Here is a 16,269-nt window from a genome sequence, read left to right on the forward strand (position 1 = left end):
TGGAATGGAATTTCGGGAGTTACAGTAGGTCCGTTGGGTCATTTGGGATGTGTGTGCAAAATTTTAGGTCATTCAGACGTGGTTTGATAGACGTTTTGATCTAAAGCGGAATTTGAAAGATTTTGGAATTCTTAGGCTTGAATCTGAGGCAAATTTGGTGTTTTGATGTTGTTTTGAGCATTCTGAAGGTTGGAACAAGTTTGAATGATGTTATGGGATATGTTGGCATGTTTGGTTGAGGTCCCGAGGGCCTCGGGTGAGTTTCGGGTGGTTAAACAGATCATTTTGTGTTGAAGGAAATTGCAGAAAAATTGTTGTTGGTGTTGCAGGTTTTTGACCTTCGCATTCGCGATGGATGTCCCGCGATCGCGAAGGGTTAGGATGAGAGGCAGTGGAATTAGCCTTCACGTTCGCGAAGGTGGTCCCGTATTCACGAAGGTGGTCCCGCGTTCGCGAAGGACAGAGGCTCGTGGTCATCGCGTTCGCGTAGTGGAAAGGTGAGCAACTGGGTCTAGGTCGATTTGTTCTTCGCTTTCGCGGGTGGGGAGTCGCGTTCGCGATGATTTGGGAAGCCAAGCCTTCGCGTTCGCGTACGGGGAGTCGCAATCGCGATGAAGGGAAAAATGGTCAACATGAGTTTGTGCTTCGTGAATGCGAGGCGTTGACCGCGTTCGCGAAGAAGAGAATTTAAGTGTTGAGCAGAATGTTTAAAAGACCCATTTCCGCGATTTTGGGTCTAGGTTCCTCCATTTTTGGGCGATTTTGAAGCTTTTTGAAGGGGATTGAAGAGGGAATCAAGGGGGAACACTTGGAGGTAAGCTTTATGGACTTAATACTCAATCCTGATGTGATTTCTACCTAATTAATCATGGAATTTGTAGAATTTAAGCATAAATATTGAAGAACTAGAGCTTGTAATTGGAGACCTAGAATTTGGGATTTGAGGGGTCGTTTGTGGTTGAATTTTGGTGATTTTGATATGAATGAACTCGGGAAGTGATAAGGAGTCCATTGATGTAATTTTTATCGAATTCCGAGACATGGGCTCGGGGATCGGGTTTGGCCAATTTCGGGATTTGTGTTGTAATTTGATTTCTTTCGAGTGGGCTTTGTTCCCTAAGCATATATTGATGGTTTTGCATCCGGAGGCCGATTCGAGAGGCAAAGGCATTGCGGGCTAGAGTTTGGACCGGATAGAGGTGAGTAATGATTGTAAATATTGTCTTGAGGGTATGAAACCCCGAATTTCACATCGTTGTGCTATATTGAGGTGACGCATACGCTAGATGACGAGCGTGGAGGCATACACTATTGGGGATTGTAACTTAGTCCGTCCCGAATGACTGTTTTACTACGTATTTGAATGAAAAATGTTTGCTATCATCATGTTTTGGGCTAAATGCCATATCAGGCCTCGTGCCAACTGTTTTGGACTCTTAGGGGATTTTTACTACTATTCCTCACTATTTTAACTTTATACTTGTACTCAGTCATGCTATATTCCATTGTTTTCATAACTAAGCCATGTTTATACTGTTTTGACATCTTAAATGATATTTTGAGCTGAACATCATATTTATTGTGCCCGAGTGGCTTTTAGAGATTTCTTACTGAGTAGGGTCGAGGGCCTTTGTTGTGAGGTTATTATGGGATCGGGCTGCGTGCCGCAGCGATATTGAGTTGATTCATGATTATGAGGCCAAGGGCCTGAGTTGTACGCCACAAGGTGGCTTGATATGAGGTGGAGAGCCTATTGGTTATGCCACGAGATGGCTTGATATTGCGCTTGGGCCGTAAGGGGCCCCTCCTGGAGTCTTTACACCCCCAGTGAGCGCGGGTACCCAGTGTGATATGTGATATAGCCTGAGGGGCTGATATGGTTCCAGGTTATTGCTCGAGGGGCTGATTCTGTTGATATTGTGCTCGAGGGGCTGATTTTATGTGTTTATCCTTTTCTCGCTGCTTTTCATTCACTTGTTTAACTGTTAAAAGATGTTTTAAAGAATCTTATACTGAACTAAGGTGTTTTATGAGATTTCACTATTTTGTTGCTTTGCAAAGGTTTTTCGCTGTCTCTTTATAGCATTTTGCTGTAATTTTACGTGTTTTCTTATCGCTCAGCCTTCATTTATTTTTATTAATCACTGAGTTGGAGTACTTACATTACTCTCTGCACCCTGTGTACAGATTCAGGAGCTTTGGGCCCTGCTAGCGAGGCTTGATTGCTTCCAGCAGACCGTGCGGAGATCATTTGGTAGTTGCTCGACGTTCGCAGCCCGGTGCTTCTCCTTCATATCTTTATCTTCTTTTGTACTGAATTGTAGTAGATTATTAGTCTTTTTTCATACTCTTAGACTTATGTTAGATGTTCATGACTGACAACACCCCGATGTCGGGCTGTGTTTATTTCCGCAAATTGTATTATTTCACTATTCTTTATGGGTTTAATCATGTTAATGACTTAAATTGAATTATTATATCTATTTAAATAAATTGGGTCTTGTGTCAGCTGGCCTTGTTTCACGATAGGCGTCATCACGATCGAGTCTGGGTTTAGGGATGTGACACCCTCCCCCTCAGGGATAGTGAAATCAAAAAGTGCTATCTTCTCTTTCAAACCCTTCAAAGCCCCAGGCCCTGATGGTCTGCACCCTTTTTTTTACCAAAAGTATTGGGACATTATGGGAAAAGATGTCATCCAATTCTGCAAAACTTGCTTCTCAACAGAAACAATGCACCCAATGATGAATGAGATCCTTCTATGTTTAATCCCAAAATGCCCTCAGGCCTCCATGATAAAAAAACTTCAGTCCCATAGGTTTATCCAATACTGTCTATAAAACTGTGACTAAAATCCTAGTCAACAGAATTAAACAATACCTAGCCCACATTATTGGTCCTAGTCAAGCAAGCTTCCTCTCCAACATGAGAGCCTCTGATAATGCTATCATAGTCCAAGAATACATCACTTACTTTGGGAAAATGAGAGGCAAAATACCTCACATGATCCTAAAGATTCACTTAGAGAAAGCTTTTGATAGAATTGAATGCTCCTTCATTAAAGAGACCCTCCAAGTTTTCAACTTTCCCACTGACACCATTAATCTCATCATGTTATGTGTTAGCTCATCCTCTATTTCTGTCCTAGTGAATGGGGCCCAGACCAAACCATTCAACCCTACCAGAGGCATTAGGCAGGGTGATCCACTATCCTCCTACCTTTTCATTATGTGTATGGAAAGACTCTCCAAGGCTATTGTGAGAAATGTCCAAAATAAGGAGTGGTACCCAATTAGGATAAGCAGGCCTGGCCCTAAAATATTCCACTTGTTCTTTGCTGATGATCTAACTCTTTTTGTTACAGCTGACCAGAAAAATTGCACCACAATCATCAACACTCTTAACTCTTTCAATTAGGCATCGGGCCGAAAAATCAATCTTGGCAAATCAAGAGTCTTCTTCTCTACCAACTGCCAACCCCACCAAATGGAGTCTAAATCCAACAGCCTTTCCATCCAGACCATAGCCAACTTTGGCAAATATTTGGGGTTCCCTATCTTTCACAAAAAGCCTGTTAATAGTGATTTCCAATTTATCATAGATAACATGTACAGCAAAATGGCTGGTCCGAAAACAAACGTTCTAAACATGACCGAGAGGACTACTCTAGCAAAAGACTCTCTGAACAGTATCCTTAACCATGTCATGCAATACATCGAACTCTCCTAAAAACTTTCTGAGGAAATTGATCAAATTCAAAGAAACTTCATGTAGAGCACCACACCAAACAAAAAGAAGATGCATCTTGTGGCCTGGGACACTATCACAAAGCCTAAGTCCCAGGGAGGCCTAGGAATCCAAAAGGTTGAAATAAAGAACAAATCAATCCACTCTATACTATCCTAGAGGCTCTATCATATCATATCCTCCCTCTAGGCAAAAAACCTTATTGCTAAGAACTTGAACTGGAGGAACCCACCAAAAAAAAACAAAATCTGCCACGTGGCAATGCATTATCAAAGGGTGGGAAACATGTTTATAAGCCAAGAGATGGGTAGTCCACACAGGGAACAGAGTCAGCTTCATCAATGACTCCTGAATCCCTAACCACCCATCCATTAGGACCATGATTGAAGGTCCCCTTACCCAAGCAGATCCGTCAAACAACAATCACTACAGTCTACAACAATAGGACATGGGATACCTCCTCCATCTCCCTAAACATCCCCACAAGTATCAGAAACATCCTCCTAAATACATTCATCCCACCCAATCCCATAAAAAAGGATAGGATGATCAAGGGAAACACCGTCAATGGCTTCTTCAGCACTAAGTCAGCCTACTCTCTTGTTGCCAATTTTGCCTCATCGGAGGGAACAAATACATGCAATAACTACTCGTGGATATGGAAACTGAGAGCACCAAACAAGATCAAATCCTTCATATGGCTCCTCTATCATGAAAGGCTCCCTACTGGGGCCTTCCTCTACCACATTAGGGTACAATTGAACCCAATGTGTTTTTTCTGTAACCAGACCATTGAGACCTCTGCCCACATATTTTTTGAGTGCCCCAACACAAAATCTTTCTGGGGAAATTTAATCTCAAAGAGTACTTTTCAAGCACAAAATCAGAATATCTCCTTTAATAGCCGGGATTGGCCTACCACATGGTCCACTCTCAAAAGAAACAACAACAACAACAACAACATACCTAGTAAAATCCCACTATTGGGGTCTGGGGAGAGTAGAGTGTACGCAGACCTTACCCCTAGCCCGAAAAGGGAAGAGAAGCTGTTTCCAAGAGACTCTCGGCTCAACAGGAGAGGCAATAATATCAAAAAATAAATAAGAAAAAAGACATGTAACAACAAAAGATACTAGAAAGAAAATAACCACAACAAATAAGTGAAAGGACAATAACACAAAACTATGCAAAACAACAATGTGAATACAATAAAGACCACTAACAAACCTAAATGAAACTCTATCAGACTACCCGATACAAAGAGGGAAGAACTCTCGACTACCCCCTGGCCTATCACCCTAATGCTCGACCTCCACATGTTCCTATCAAGAGCCATGTCCTCGGAAATCTGAAGTCGTGCCATGTCCTGCCTGATCACCTCGCCCCAATACTTCTTAGGTCGCCCTCTGCCTCTTCTCGTACCTACCAAAGTCAACCACTCACACCTCCTAACCGGTGTATCTAGGCTTCTCCTCCGCATGTGTCCGAACCATCTAAGTCGCGCTTCCCGCATCTTGTCGTCCACGGGAGCTGCACCCACCCTCTCTCGAATATCTTCATTCCAAATCTTATCCAGTCTAGTGTACCCACACATCCATCTTAACATCCTCATTTCTGCTACTTTCATCTTCTAGATATGTGAATTCTTGATTGGCCAACACTCAGCTCCATACAACATGACCGGTCTAACCACCGCTTTATAGAACTTACCTTTGAGTTTCGGTGGCACATTCTTGTCACACAGGACTCCAGATGCTAACCTCCATTTCATCCACCCCACTCCAATACGGTGCGTAACATCCCTGTCGATATACCCATCTCCCTGGATAATTGACCCTAAGTACTTAAAACTTTCTCTCTTGAGGATGACCTGTGAGTCAAGCCTGACTTCCACATCTGCTTCCCCCGTCACGTCGTTGAACTTACATTCCACATATTCCGTCTTAGTCCTACTCAACTTGAAACCTTTAGACTCTAGAGTCTGCCTCCATACCTCCAGTCTTCCACTCTCAAAAGAAAGCCTTGCAATAACATCAATGCTTGGGAAGGTCTTTTTCCCTTTAGCTTATGGCAAAGTTGGATCACTAGGAATAATAACCTCTTCAACAAAAATAAGGACATGGTCCCTGCAAAAGCATTGGAAAAAGCGACTGACTATATCACTATCTCAGTTGACAAAACAGCCACATAAAAGAAAGCTATCTGGGTCAAATGGATTCCCCCACCAAGAAATCACTATAAGTTCAACACTGATGGGGCATCCATTGGAAATTCGGGCAAGGGAGGAGTGGGAGGAGTTTTCAGAGACGCAAGCGAAAACTAGGTACTAGGCTTTATGGGTAGCGTGCAACACACTACTAGTACACATGCACAACTTTTTGCGGTGCTGAGAGGATTGCAGATTGCTGAAGAAAGACGGTTAACACCTATGGAAATCAACACAGATTCTACTGAGGTAATAAGAATGCTCAACAACGGAAACCATGTATTTGACTCAATTATTTTTGAATGCATGTCAATCATCCAAAGGCTAGGAGACGTAGTGGTGAATCATAACTACAGGGAGACGAATAAAGTAGCTGATATGTTGGCAAATGAGGGTGCCAAAAAGGATTTTTTTGATAGACTTTATGTAACAACAGTTCCTTCGGTGTTTGCTAATCATGCTTTTTGGGCAGACATCACAGGAACTGTCTTCTCAAGATAAATTTTGGATTGTAATACTATTACTTTTGTTCATAGCGCGGGAAAACACTTATACCCCCCGGTAAACAATGCTATTGTTTATACCCTAACAGGTAATGTTTAATACATATTAGAATAGCCCATTTAACCAAAAAAAAACTTTAACAAAGTAAGATTGAAATAATATTCACGTAACAAAAAATCTAAAAAACCCGACAAGATCGAACCAATCCAAACTGATGTAGTTAGTTTATTTGATTTTGATAAAAAAAACTAACCAACCTGGTCCATATACACCTATATTCATCAGTACACAACTAGGTCTGGATAGGTTAGTTCTCTAATATTAAAAAGAAGAGCATGTATTAATGTTCTTTATTTTTATCATGTAGGTTATGTGCACCTAGCCACCTAAGGTCTCATCTATGTAATATACACACACATGATACTTTAAGAAAATTTTACCTCTTATAGCAAACTATTACACCCTGTTTATTATAAACCAAAATTATTTTAAAATATTATTATTTATAGTTACCTTTTATATTTTATAGCAAAATAGATATTTATTGTATACACTTCTGTTGAGGCATGAAATATGCTATTTATATTTTTTTTCTCTCTTTCTTTCAGTTAATATACGATCTCTCTCTCACACACACACGCACACAACAAGATTTTTCTTCTTTCTCTCTCCACGATCTCTCTCTCACATAGCAAGATTGTAGGAGCAAATTTCTCATAATTGATCCTCAACATTTTTGCTCCTAAAATTCGTGATAATGATAAAGCTTTTGGCCGGTTCATGGATTACTACTCTGCCATTCTTATTTTTCTCTTCACTCTTTATTTTTAAAATTTTCGCCATTGTTAGGTTTTGAGGAAGAAACTTCAAATTTCGTCTTTAATGGTTGATTCAACAACTCCAAAGAGGGTTACACGAGGTATACCCACTAAAGCACTCAATTTTGATAGGCCATTTTTCGATTTGTGAAACTCAAGAGGAAACTGTATTTGCAGGTTCATCAGCAACCATGAAAGCCGAGAGGCGAACAAAAATACGCAATGGCCCTATAAAAAAGATCAATATGCGGAATCTTCGAAAAGAGCCACAGTTTCTAATATTTTTCAAGTTTCGATGCACAACTTAAATGTGAAAAAGAGAAGAAAAATTATCGATGTTGTTTCTAGGAGCAAGGGAAAAGAGGTCGCTAAAGGAAGTAGCTCGAAAACACGGAAGGACAAGGTGATTTAATTTCTTTTGTTTTGTTTTGTTTTATACATGTATTTTATATATTTCTATAACCTCCATGCTTTTTATTATACATGTATTTATGTTTATTCATCCTCATACACTGATTTTAGTTCGTACAATATTTTTTATTTTTTATATTTAATTGTATTTATACGTATTTGAGTTGAAAAAATAACAATTTTAAATACACCAACAATTCTGTCATTATTGTCATAATTCAAACTTGTATTTTGTTTGTACTGTATTTTGGATATAATGAAAAAAAATATTCATATATACATGTATTTATCTGTATTTGATCTCATAAACCACCTATATTAAACATAATAAAGTACTGTACCAACCAAGTTGTATTTATCTGTATTTTCAAGCATATATTTATCTTCTTCTTTTTTGTGGGGTTTGTATGCAGGAAATAAAATTCTTTGTTAAACACCTGCCTATTTCATCAATGCATATCAATTCCTACACTAACACCAACATAATCTCCGACGTCAAAGAAAAGCTTAGTACGCAGCAGTACAAACTATTTGGTAAAACCTATTTTTTAGGTTCACTTGTGTTTAACTGGCAAGTGCAAGTGTATCAATTGTATGCACACCATCTGTAGAGTCAAGTTTCATTAGGTCACTTTGAATTACACTTCCCCCTTCTACAATTTTTTTATCCAATGTAGTTATACACAATGAATACATCCCAAATTTCATGTTGTCCTTTTTCAACTCTACATACACCCTGAAATCCATGTCGTTGTATTCAATTTTAATTGACTTGGAACTCAAATCTATATCAAGTTGCTTCGAAATTGAAGTAATTAAATCACTGTACGAAGCACTCATTTATCAATATCCCTTCTATTGAATAATCGACAAAATAATTTTCATTGTTCCACTTCCTAAAATGACGAATTAGCACGGTTAAGCTTGCCATCTAGTAAATTCAATTACTAAATATTCTGTGAATACTTGTATCAATGCCAGACGGGAAAAAAATCCTATCAAGGAATGTCAAATCAAAACCTCAAACACACTCAAGAAAAAAAAAATTGTTTGTCTCTCTGAAGCTCTACAGATTGTGTTTTGTTGAAGCTGAATACAATGCTCGGTTTTGTGTTTAGCGTCTGATTAATTGATTGGGTTGATAATGAGGTGTGTTAGAATTGATTTGTCGAGTTAAATTAGGAGGGAAACACGTTAATTGATCCTCTTTCCATTTTGAAACAACTGGACTCCCCTTTTTTAGGCGATTTCTGCTACTGTATTCATGAATACATAGCGCGAATACAGCAAATACAGTCAGTGTAACAACTAAATAATAGCTATAAGAAGTAATTATATATATGATAGCTATAGGAAGTTAATAGCCACGACACAATAGTGGTTTCTGAAAATTTCTCATTATATAAAGAAGGGAAAAAGTTTATGTGTGTTCATATATGTGTATGTATTACGGAGTGGACATACTAATTGTTTCTTTAATTCTGAAAAATTATACTTAATTATCAGTGGAGATAGTCTTAACATAATCTTTTTTTCCATCATCTTAACGTATACTATTATGACAGAATTAGAGTAGAAATAAATGAATATATCTACAATAATTAGCACTTCTTTTGCTTGTAAAAAAAAAATCACTTCTTTTGCGTCTTTACTGAATTTTGTTTTTAAATTTTTCAACCTGAAATATCAGTGTGCTTCTTAATTATTATTTTTCGGTTCACCAGTAGAAAAGAAAAGAAAAAGAAAAAAAACTAAAGAAATGTAAATCTTGAGAAATCAATGGTGTATAATATTAGTGCATGATAAAAAGTAAAAACACATAAATTCGTTATTTCTTTTAGTAGAATTGGTTTAAATTGTCAATATCATCACCTTTTCTATTGTTCGATCGATTAGCAAAAAAGGCTGTGAGACACTTAAGGAATTATTCTCAATAATTTTCATATGATGCAGTAGTTTTAACAGAGATATGATGTTATTTATGTATATCCACATATATTTCACACGTAGAGCATTTGGAAAGGACAAGTGCATAGAATAGGATGAAAATTTAAGTATACATATGAATAATAGGAAATCTTTTTACACTATCATGATAGTTTACTAATTTGTAATATCAAATTTATTATCATTTATGCTTATTAGGACTATTTACATATAATTATCTTATAAGTGACCGTACTATTTAATTCATACTATATATATATATATATATATATATATATATATATATATATATATATATATAATAGTGTACCCACTTTTTTGTATAAATTATAAATGGTACTAATTAATTTCAGTTTTATTTAAGCACTAATATACAAAAAAAACTTTTTAAAAAATCCCAAATATTCTTGGATAACAGGTACAGAGTAAGTATAGAAAGTAGTTTACACTAGCGAGGAGATAAGACATATTTTCCTTAAAAACTTAACATATTGCATATATCAAAAAGGATTAGGAAATATTAGGGTCATTACTACTAGACTAGATTTAGGTTTTATGGCAATCACCTATATATATAGATAGGAAAAGGCATAATGAGAAAAAAAGAAGAGTTTCTCTTTGTCAATTTGAAGGAGTCGAAATTCATGTTACATCTCCTTTGTTTTTTGCCTTACTCTTTGTCTCACAAACTTTTCATTCTTATTCTGTTGCCTCCATCATAAGAATATATAGTTAGTTTAATTAATTAATATGGAAAAAGGAGGAGATAATGAAGATAAGAGGAGGGAGGAGGAGAAAGCAATAGATGAATGGCTACCGATAACCTCGGACCGGAATGCAAAATGGTGGTATTCAACCATGCACAATGTTACTGCCATGGTTGGTGCTGGTGTTCTTAGTCTACCTTATGCCATGTCTCAGATGGGATGGTAATTTTATTATTTCTCTTTTTTTTTTTTTTATATGAGTTTAGTTTAAACAAACAAGTTAATTAGGATTCAACCTCAATTATTGTTAAGTATGTACAAATATTAACGTAGAACTCAGTAACTTAAAAGAGTTAGAATTCCGAACCTAAGCTTGAAATCATATCTCTGCCTCTGACCACAAATTAGTTTGGGTGCATGAGTCGTAGTTATTATTTGTTGTGTTGTTGTTGCGGTATTCTTCCTTTTTCTTTGGGATTTGTTGTTATTCTTCATTATCAAATCAAATTCTACAAGGTACTGTCTTGAGTATGAATATTTTAAAATTTAGATATACTCAAATTCCGGTTTAATATAACTAACTGGTTGATATCATCTAATTATCAGTTTTTCTAAACTAGTTTTATAATTTTTGAAAAATTTTACTAACTGATTTTGGAAATCTCGTTATTTTTAAAAAAAACAGAGTATGGAAATCTTGATTTTAATTTGTGGAAAATATTGTACTAATTGCCAGGTTTACAGTTTCAAAGAATTATTGATACTACTAGATCGCGTTTTTCTTCATTAATCGCATTTAATGTTTTGCCTTGAGAGTACGATCCAATTTGGAAAAATTATTAGATATTTTAACTGCTTGATCTTATCTTAGCGTCTACTGTTGCATATAATTATTGGAAACGAATTTTCTTTACTCATTTAATGTTTTCCACGATATATACTTTACGCATTGAATTGATACCCATAATAGTCCATTAAAATTGCATCAAAAATATTCATCATCGCTTAATTTAAGCGCCATCGGTGCACTATATGATTCTAAATAACGGTGTGTACAAATTAATCTGAACACTACGGTTATAAAAAATAAAAATAAAAAACTATAGTTACTATTTTTTGTATTTATTTAGTGTAAGATAAAATCATGTCGGCCTATTTCTTGAATAAAAATGATTCATTTTAATTAATCAATATTTGAATATAATCAACATCATGCGCGCATATCTTCTGAGTTAATGATATAGTTTTTTTTTCCTTTCGACTATTGACATAATGAATACATTTGTGGTAATTAAGTTGACATACCTTTTTATCGGATGTCTCCAAAGTTACTGTCGACATACATATATTCTAGGATATCTCCTTTTGTTTCTTTTTTAATTTTGGTAATTATAGCTTGTTATACAAATTTGTTGTCTGAAAGATCAAATTAAAATTTGCAAGTGATATTACATTCATCTAATTATTTGGTGTAACGGTATTGTTACTGTCATGGATTATAACATTCTACACAATCTGGCAAATGGTGGAAATGCATGAAATGATACCAGGCAAGAGATTTGACAGGTACCATGAGCTTGGCCAATATGCTTTTGGTGAAAAACTTGGTCTCTGGATTGTTGTACCCCAACAAATTGTAGTTGAAGTTAGCACTTGTATTATTTACATGGTCACTGGTGGCAAATCCTTGAAAAAATTCCAAGAAATCCTTTTCCCAAATGCCAAACCTATCAAACTCACTTATTTCATCTTGATTTTCTCCTCTTTCCAATTTATCCTCTCTCACTTGCCAAATTTCAACTCCATCTCCTCCGTCTCCTTCGTCGCGGCGATTTTGTCCATGACTTACTCAGCTATAGCATGGACTGTTTCACTAAAGGAAAGTGGGAGAGAAGTTAGTTATGGTCCAACAAGTGAAAAAACATCAGATAATGTGTTTATGTTTCTGAGTGCATTAGGAAATGTAGCATTTGCATATGCTGGACATAATGTAGTACTTGAAATTCAAGCAACAATTCCTTCGACAGAAGATGCACCATCCAAAAAAGCAATGTGGAAAGGTGTATTAACAGCTTATATTATAGTGGCCTTGTGTTATTTGCCTGTGGCTTTCATTGGATATTGGGGTTTTGGTAATGGAGTTGATGATAACATCTTGCTCACACTACATACACCTACATGGCTTATTGCAACTGCTAACATTTTTGTTGTCGCTCATGTCATTGGGAGTTACCAGGTATCTTAATTTCACTATTATTATTATTTCTGTACTCAAGTTTATATAATTATTACTAGTTATTTCATATTATCTAGTTAAATTACCTACGTAAGATTTTATGCAAGTAGTATTGGTCTATTGCCACAATATTTAGACCGAGCATTGAAGTGTCTATAGCCCGTTTGGCCAACCTTCTCCAATCCTAGAAATATTTTTTTCTCTTTCGAAAAAACGATTTTTTTCTAAAGTTGAAGTGTTTGGCCAAGCTATTGGAAGAAAAAAAAGGTGCTTTTAAGGAAAAGCAGAAGCAGTTTTGGAGAAGCAGAAAAAGTAGTTTCTCTCCAAAAGCACTTTTTTGAAAAGCATTTTTGACAAAAATACACTTAGAAACAGTTTTGAAAAGATCGGTCAAACATTAATTGATGTTCAGAAGTGTCTTTCTAATTAATTAGTCAAACACTAACTGTTTCTCATCAAAAATACTTTTGAGAAAATCACTTTTAAGAAAAAACACTTTTTAAAATAAATTTATTTTGCAACTTGGCCAAACAGGCATAATTTTCAAATGGTCATTTTCATATATACTAGCTCGAAAAGTTCCATACTAAGGGATGTCTCTGCACTCCACTGTCTACAATAATAACAAGTAATTACTCAATACAAATAAAATATGTCAACCTAAAAAAAGAGTATATAACTTGTTTTAGCAGACTAAAATAGTTAGTATAATAAAATGTCCGTGCATATATATAAATTTAATCCTTTATCTATAATTGAGGGAAACTACTTCCCTCAATTGATGTGCCTCAATTGATAATATATTATGACCAACTTAGATGCTAGTATGTTACCTAATTAATCTCTTGTATATTACTTAATTTTTATTTCAGGTTTATGCAATGCCAGTGTTTGATATGATAGAGACATACGCGGTGAAGTCATTGAGATATAAACCTTCCACTATTCTACGTGTTTGTGTGCGCACGGTTTTTGTCGGTAAGTTATTTACTTGTTTATTAGAAAATATTTTCGCACAATTAGAAAATAAACTGAAAAAGTTGTTTAATTGCTCTTTTTTATGTATTTTTTTTTTAAAATTCTTGCTATGGTCTTCTGTTATTGTAGCATTTACATTGGTGGTGGGCATGACAATACCATTCTTTGGTGGTTTGATGGGATTCTTTGGAGGTTTTGCTCTGGCACCAACCTCATATTATGTAAGTATAACTCATTAAATTTTCACTTCATTAAATCAGAAGTTATGACTATATAATACTCATATGACAAAGATATTTAACATTTACTATGTTTTTAATTTCTACCTACAGCTTCCATGCATCATCTGGCTTATTATAAAAAAGCCCAGACGGTTTGGCTTGTCATGGTGTACGAACTGGGTAAGTTTACCAGAACTTGTAAATATAATCATCGCACTCAATGTTTACATTAAATTAAATAATTAGAACTTAGCAGTTAAAAATTAAATAATATTCTCACATCAATATATTACTTAATTATGATAAATTAATATTCGTGCTACTTAGCCCTATCTGTTTTTGTTCATGTTGCAGCTGTGCATCATAGTGGGTGTACTTTTGACTCTTACATCTCCCATTGGTGGATTATGGAGTATCATCAAATCTGCCAAGACTTATCGCTTCTACACCTGATCGATACGGCCAATCTGATTTTCTTTGTATTTTTCTTTTTAGATGTTAAATTATGTGCCCTATTCTGCCTGTTAATTTATTGTAAGGCAGAGATGCAGAGTTTTACGATAATAAGGATGTTTGCTAAAGTTTGAATTATAATTTTTTTTAACAATTGAACTGTTTCCACTTGATCTCTTTTAAAAGATCCAAAGCTTGTTTTCTAATAGCATAAAAAGAAAAAGTGGAATTTTTAGAATGAATTGTATATTAAAAAAAAAAAAAAGGTTATGGACATTAATGAGCAGCGAACTGCTAAAGATTATGTAAACTTATTAGCTAAATTGTTTTCGAACTTTGGATGTGTTAATTAAAGTGCTACAAATAAAAACAAATGACATAAGAGGAGGATGGAACTTTCGACATGTCGTGACGTGATACAATTTCTGTTAATATGTTCTTAAAAAGCACTTTAACTTATTCCGAGAACCTTAATTCTTGTGCTCCTAATTTGAAAGGGACTATACTATATTCCTTCCGTTTCAATTTATATGATCCTATTATTATTTGGAGAGTCAAATAAAGTATTTTATTACTTTTTTTTTCAAATCTTTGTGACTTATAATTTTTATGTAGTTTCTAAATATTTAAGTTTTGTTTCAAAATATTTGAAAATTCTAAAAAATTAATTCATTTGATCCTCATACTCCGAAAAAGTTTACATAAATTAAAACGAATGAAGTATCCTCAGATTTTAATATTAGCAAATAAAGTTTCTTAGAACAAGATCCAAGGTAATGTATTACAAAAATATGGCTAACATCTTATTAACTTGAATTAACCCTTGATAATATAAATAATAATATTACTAAGTAAAGATAAAAATCATATATCTTGTAAGAATACTATAATATAAATAAGTATTAACAAAAAAGTCAACATTAAATTTTTTGCTTATATTTGTGTAGGCGTAAAAAAAATTAAATTCTTATTAAAATTTGACTTTAGAACTTTATGCCTTTAGTCCTTTCTAGCTCGTATTTTAGTACTGCTTATTAGATAGATGAGTTTGCTATTTCTTTATGATTAGTAAGGTAAAGTTTGGCCTTTCTTGCTTGTACTTTTCTATTTGAGTTTTTGGGTAAATGTCTGAGTTATCCAAAATTTGTCCCCAAAAAAGAAAAACTGGGGAGCAACTTACCTAAGATCCAAAAAAACTTTCACTTTTTGATAAAACTTTCCTTGCATCCCTAAGTGAGTAAAAGTTAATATATAACCATGAAAATTTAGCAAACAATATTTTTGAAAATCTGTCAAATTGGAATAAATACTCACATCAATGATTGGCCGTTATGATCCTTTAATATATTACAACGAATAAACTTTTTTGTTGAATAAGGTACGAGTATATTGACAATTGACTTCTAGCAAGGATTGACCTCATAAATAGTCTGCAAGATGAAGATCATTGCCTTCGTTGGGAGCTGCATGCATATCACCGGAGAAGGCAATGAGATATTATGGTAAGCAAAAAGAAAAAGCTTTCAATTATTGCAAGCTTTCTCTTAAAAGGAGACAATTTAAGAACCGTAATATAAAGCTTATCCAACTAAATTAAATATTATCAAAAAATATTCATGTCTCTCGACTATTTTTCAAGAACCAGCAAGCAAGACAGAAAAAACCCACTGTGAAATCATGAGGGTGGGGTGGGGATGGGGGTTAGTATATTGGGAATCCTTCTAAGATTTGGGAACTCCAGACTTATAAACATTATTGGTGAATTCAGCATAGTAAAGCAAATTCCCATTGTGAAAAATTAGCATGAAAAATTTGAAGATCTTTGTAATAACCCGACTCTGCCTTAATACCTTCGACGTAACATGTTTAAGTTCGGAGACAAGAGTTTAAGTAATATGGAAACGATATTATATTTTTCTAACTAGGAAAAAAAGAGTAACTAACACGTGATACATGCACTTCTTTGAGATTTCGTTGACAATAAGAATTTCATAAAATGTATTGTTATAAATGACTTACTTTAAGTATCAATATGAGGTTG

General features: G+C 35.0%; 1 protein-coding gene across 1 annotated transcript; it reads left to right on the forward strand.

Annotated features, from left to right (window-relative positions):
- The first annotated feature begins 10,374 nt into the window (after nucleotides 1–10,374).
- Nucleotides 10,375–14,285, forward strand: LOC107817422 (lysine histidine transporter-like 2). Its single transcript, XM_075252671.1, has 6 exons — nucleotides 10,375–10,563; nucleotides 11,803–12,576; nucleotides 13,449–13,554; nucleotides 13,684–13,775; nucleotides 13,887–13,955; nucleotides 14,130–14,285. The coding sequence occupies exons 1-6, from the start codon at nucleotides 10,384–10,386 to the stop codon at nucleotides 14,226–14,228; spliced, it is 1,320 nt and encodes a 439-aa protein (XP_075108772.1). The 5' UTR covers nucleotides 10,375–10,383; the 3' UTR covers nucleotides 14,229–14,285.
- The last annotated feature ends 1,984 nt before the right edge of the window (nucleotides 14,286–16,269 follow it).

This window comes from Nicotiana tabacum, chromosome 5 (genome assembly GCF_000715075.1).
Source record: "Nicotiana tabacum cultivar K326 chromosome 5, ASM71507v2, whole genome shotgun sequence".
NCBI classification, from domain to species: domain Eukaryota; kingdom Viridiplantae; phylum Streptophyta; class Magnoliopsida; order Solanales; family Solanaceae; genus Nicotiana; species Nicotiana tabacum.

What these genes read in the sequence shown, in the direction of transcription:
- LOC107817422 (XM_075252671.1), top strand. Translation starts at nt 10,384, where the DNA reads ATGGAAAAAGGAGGAGATAATGAAGATAAGAGGAGGGAGGAGGAGAAA. An exon ending in CCATGTCTCAGATGGGATGG is followed by an intron (nt 10,564 to 11,802) that starts TAATTTTATTAT and finishes ACATTCATCTAA; the next exon opens with TTATTTGGTGTAACGGTATT. An exon ending in ATGTCATTGGGAGTTACCAG is followed by an intron (nt 12,577 to 13,448) that starts GTATCTTAATTT and finishes TTTTTATTTCAG; the next exon opens with GTTTATGCAATGCCAGTGTT.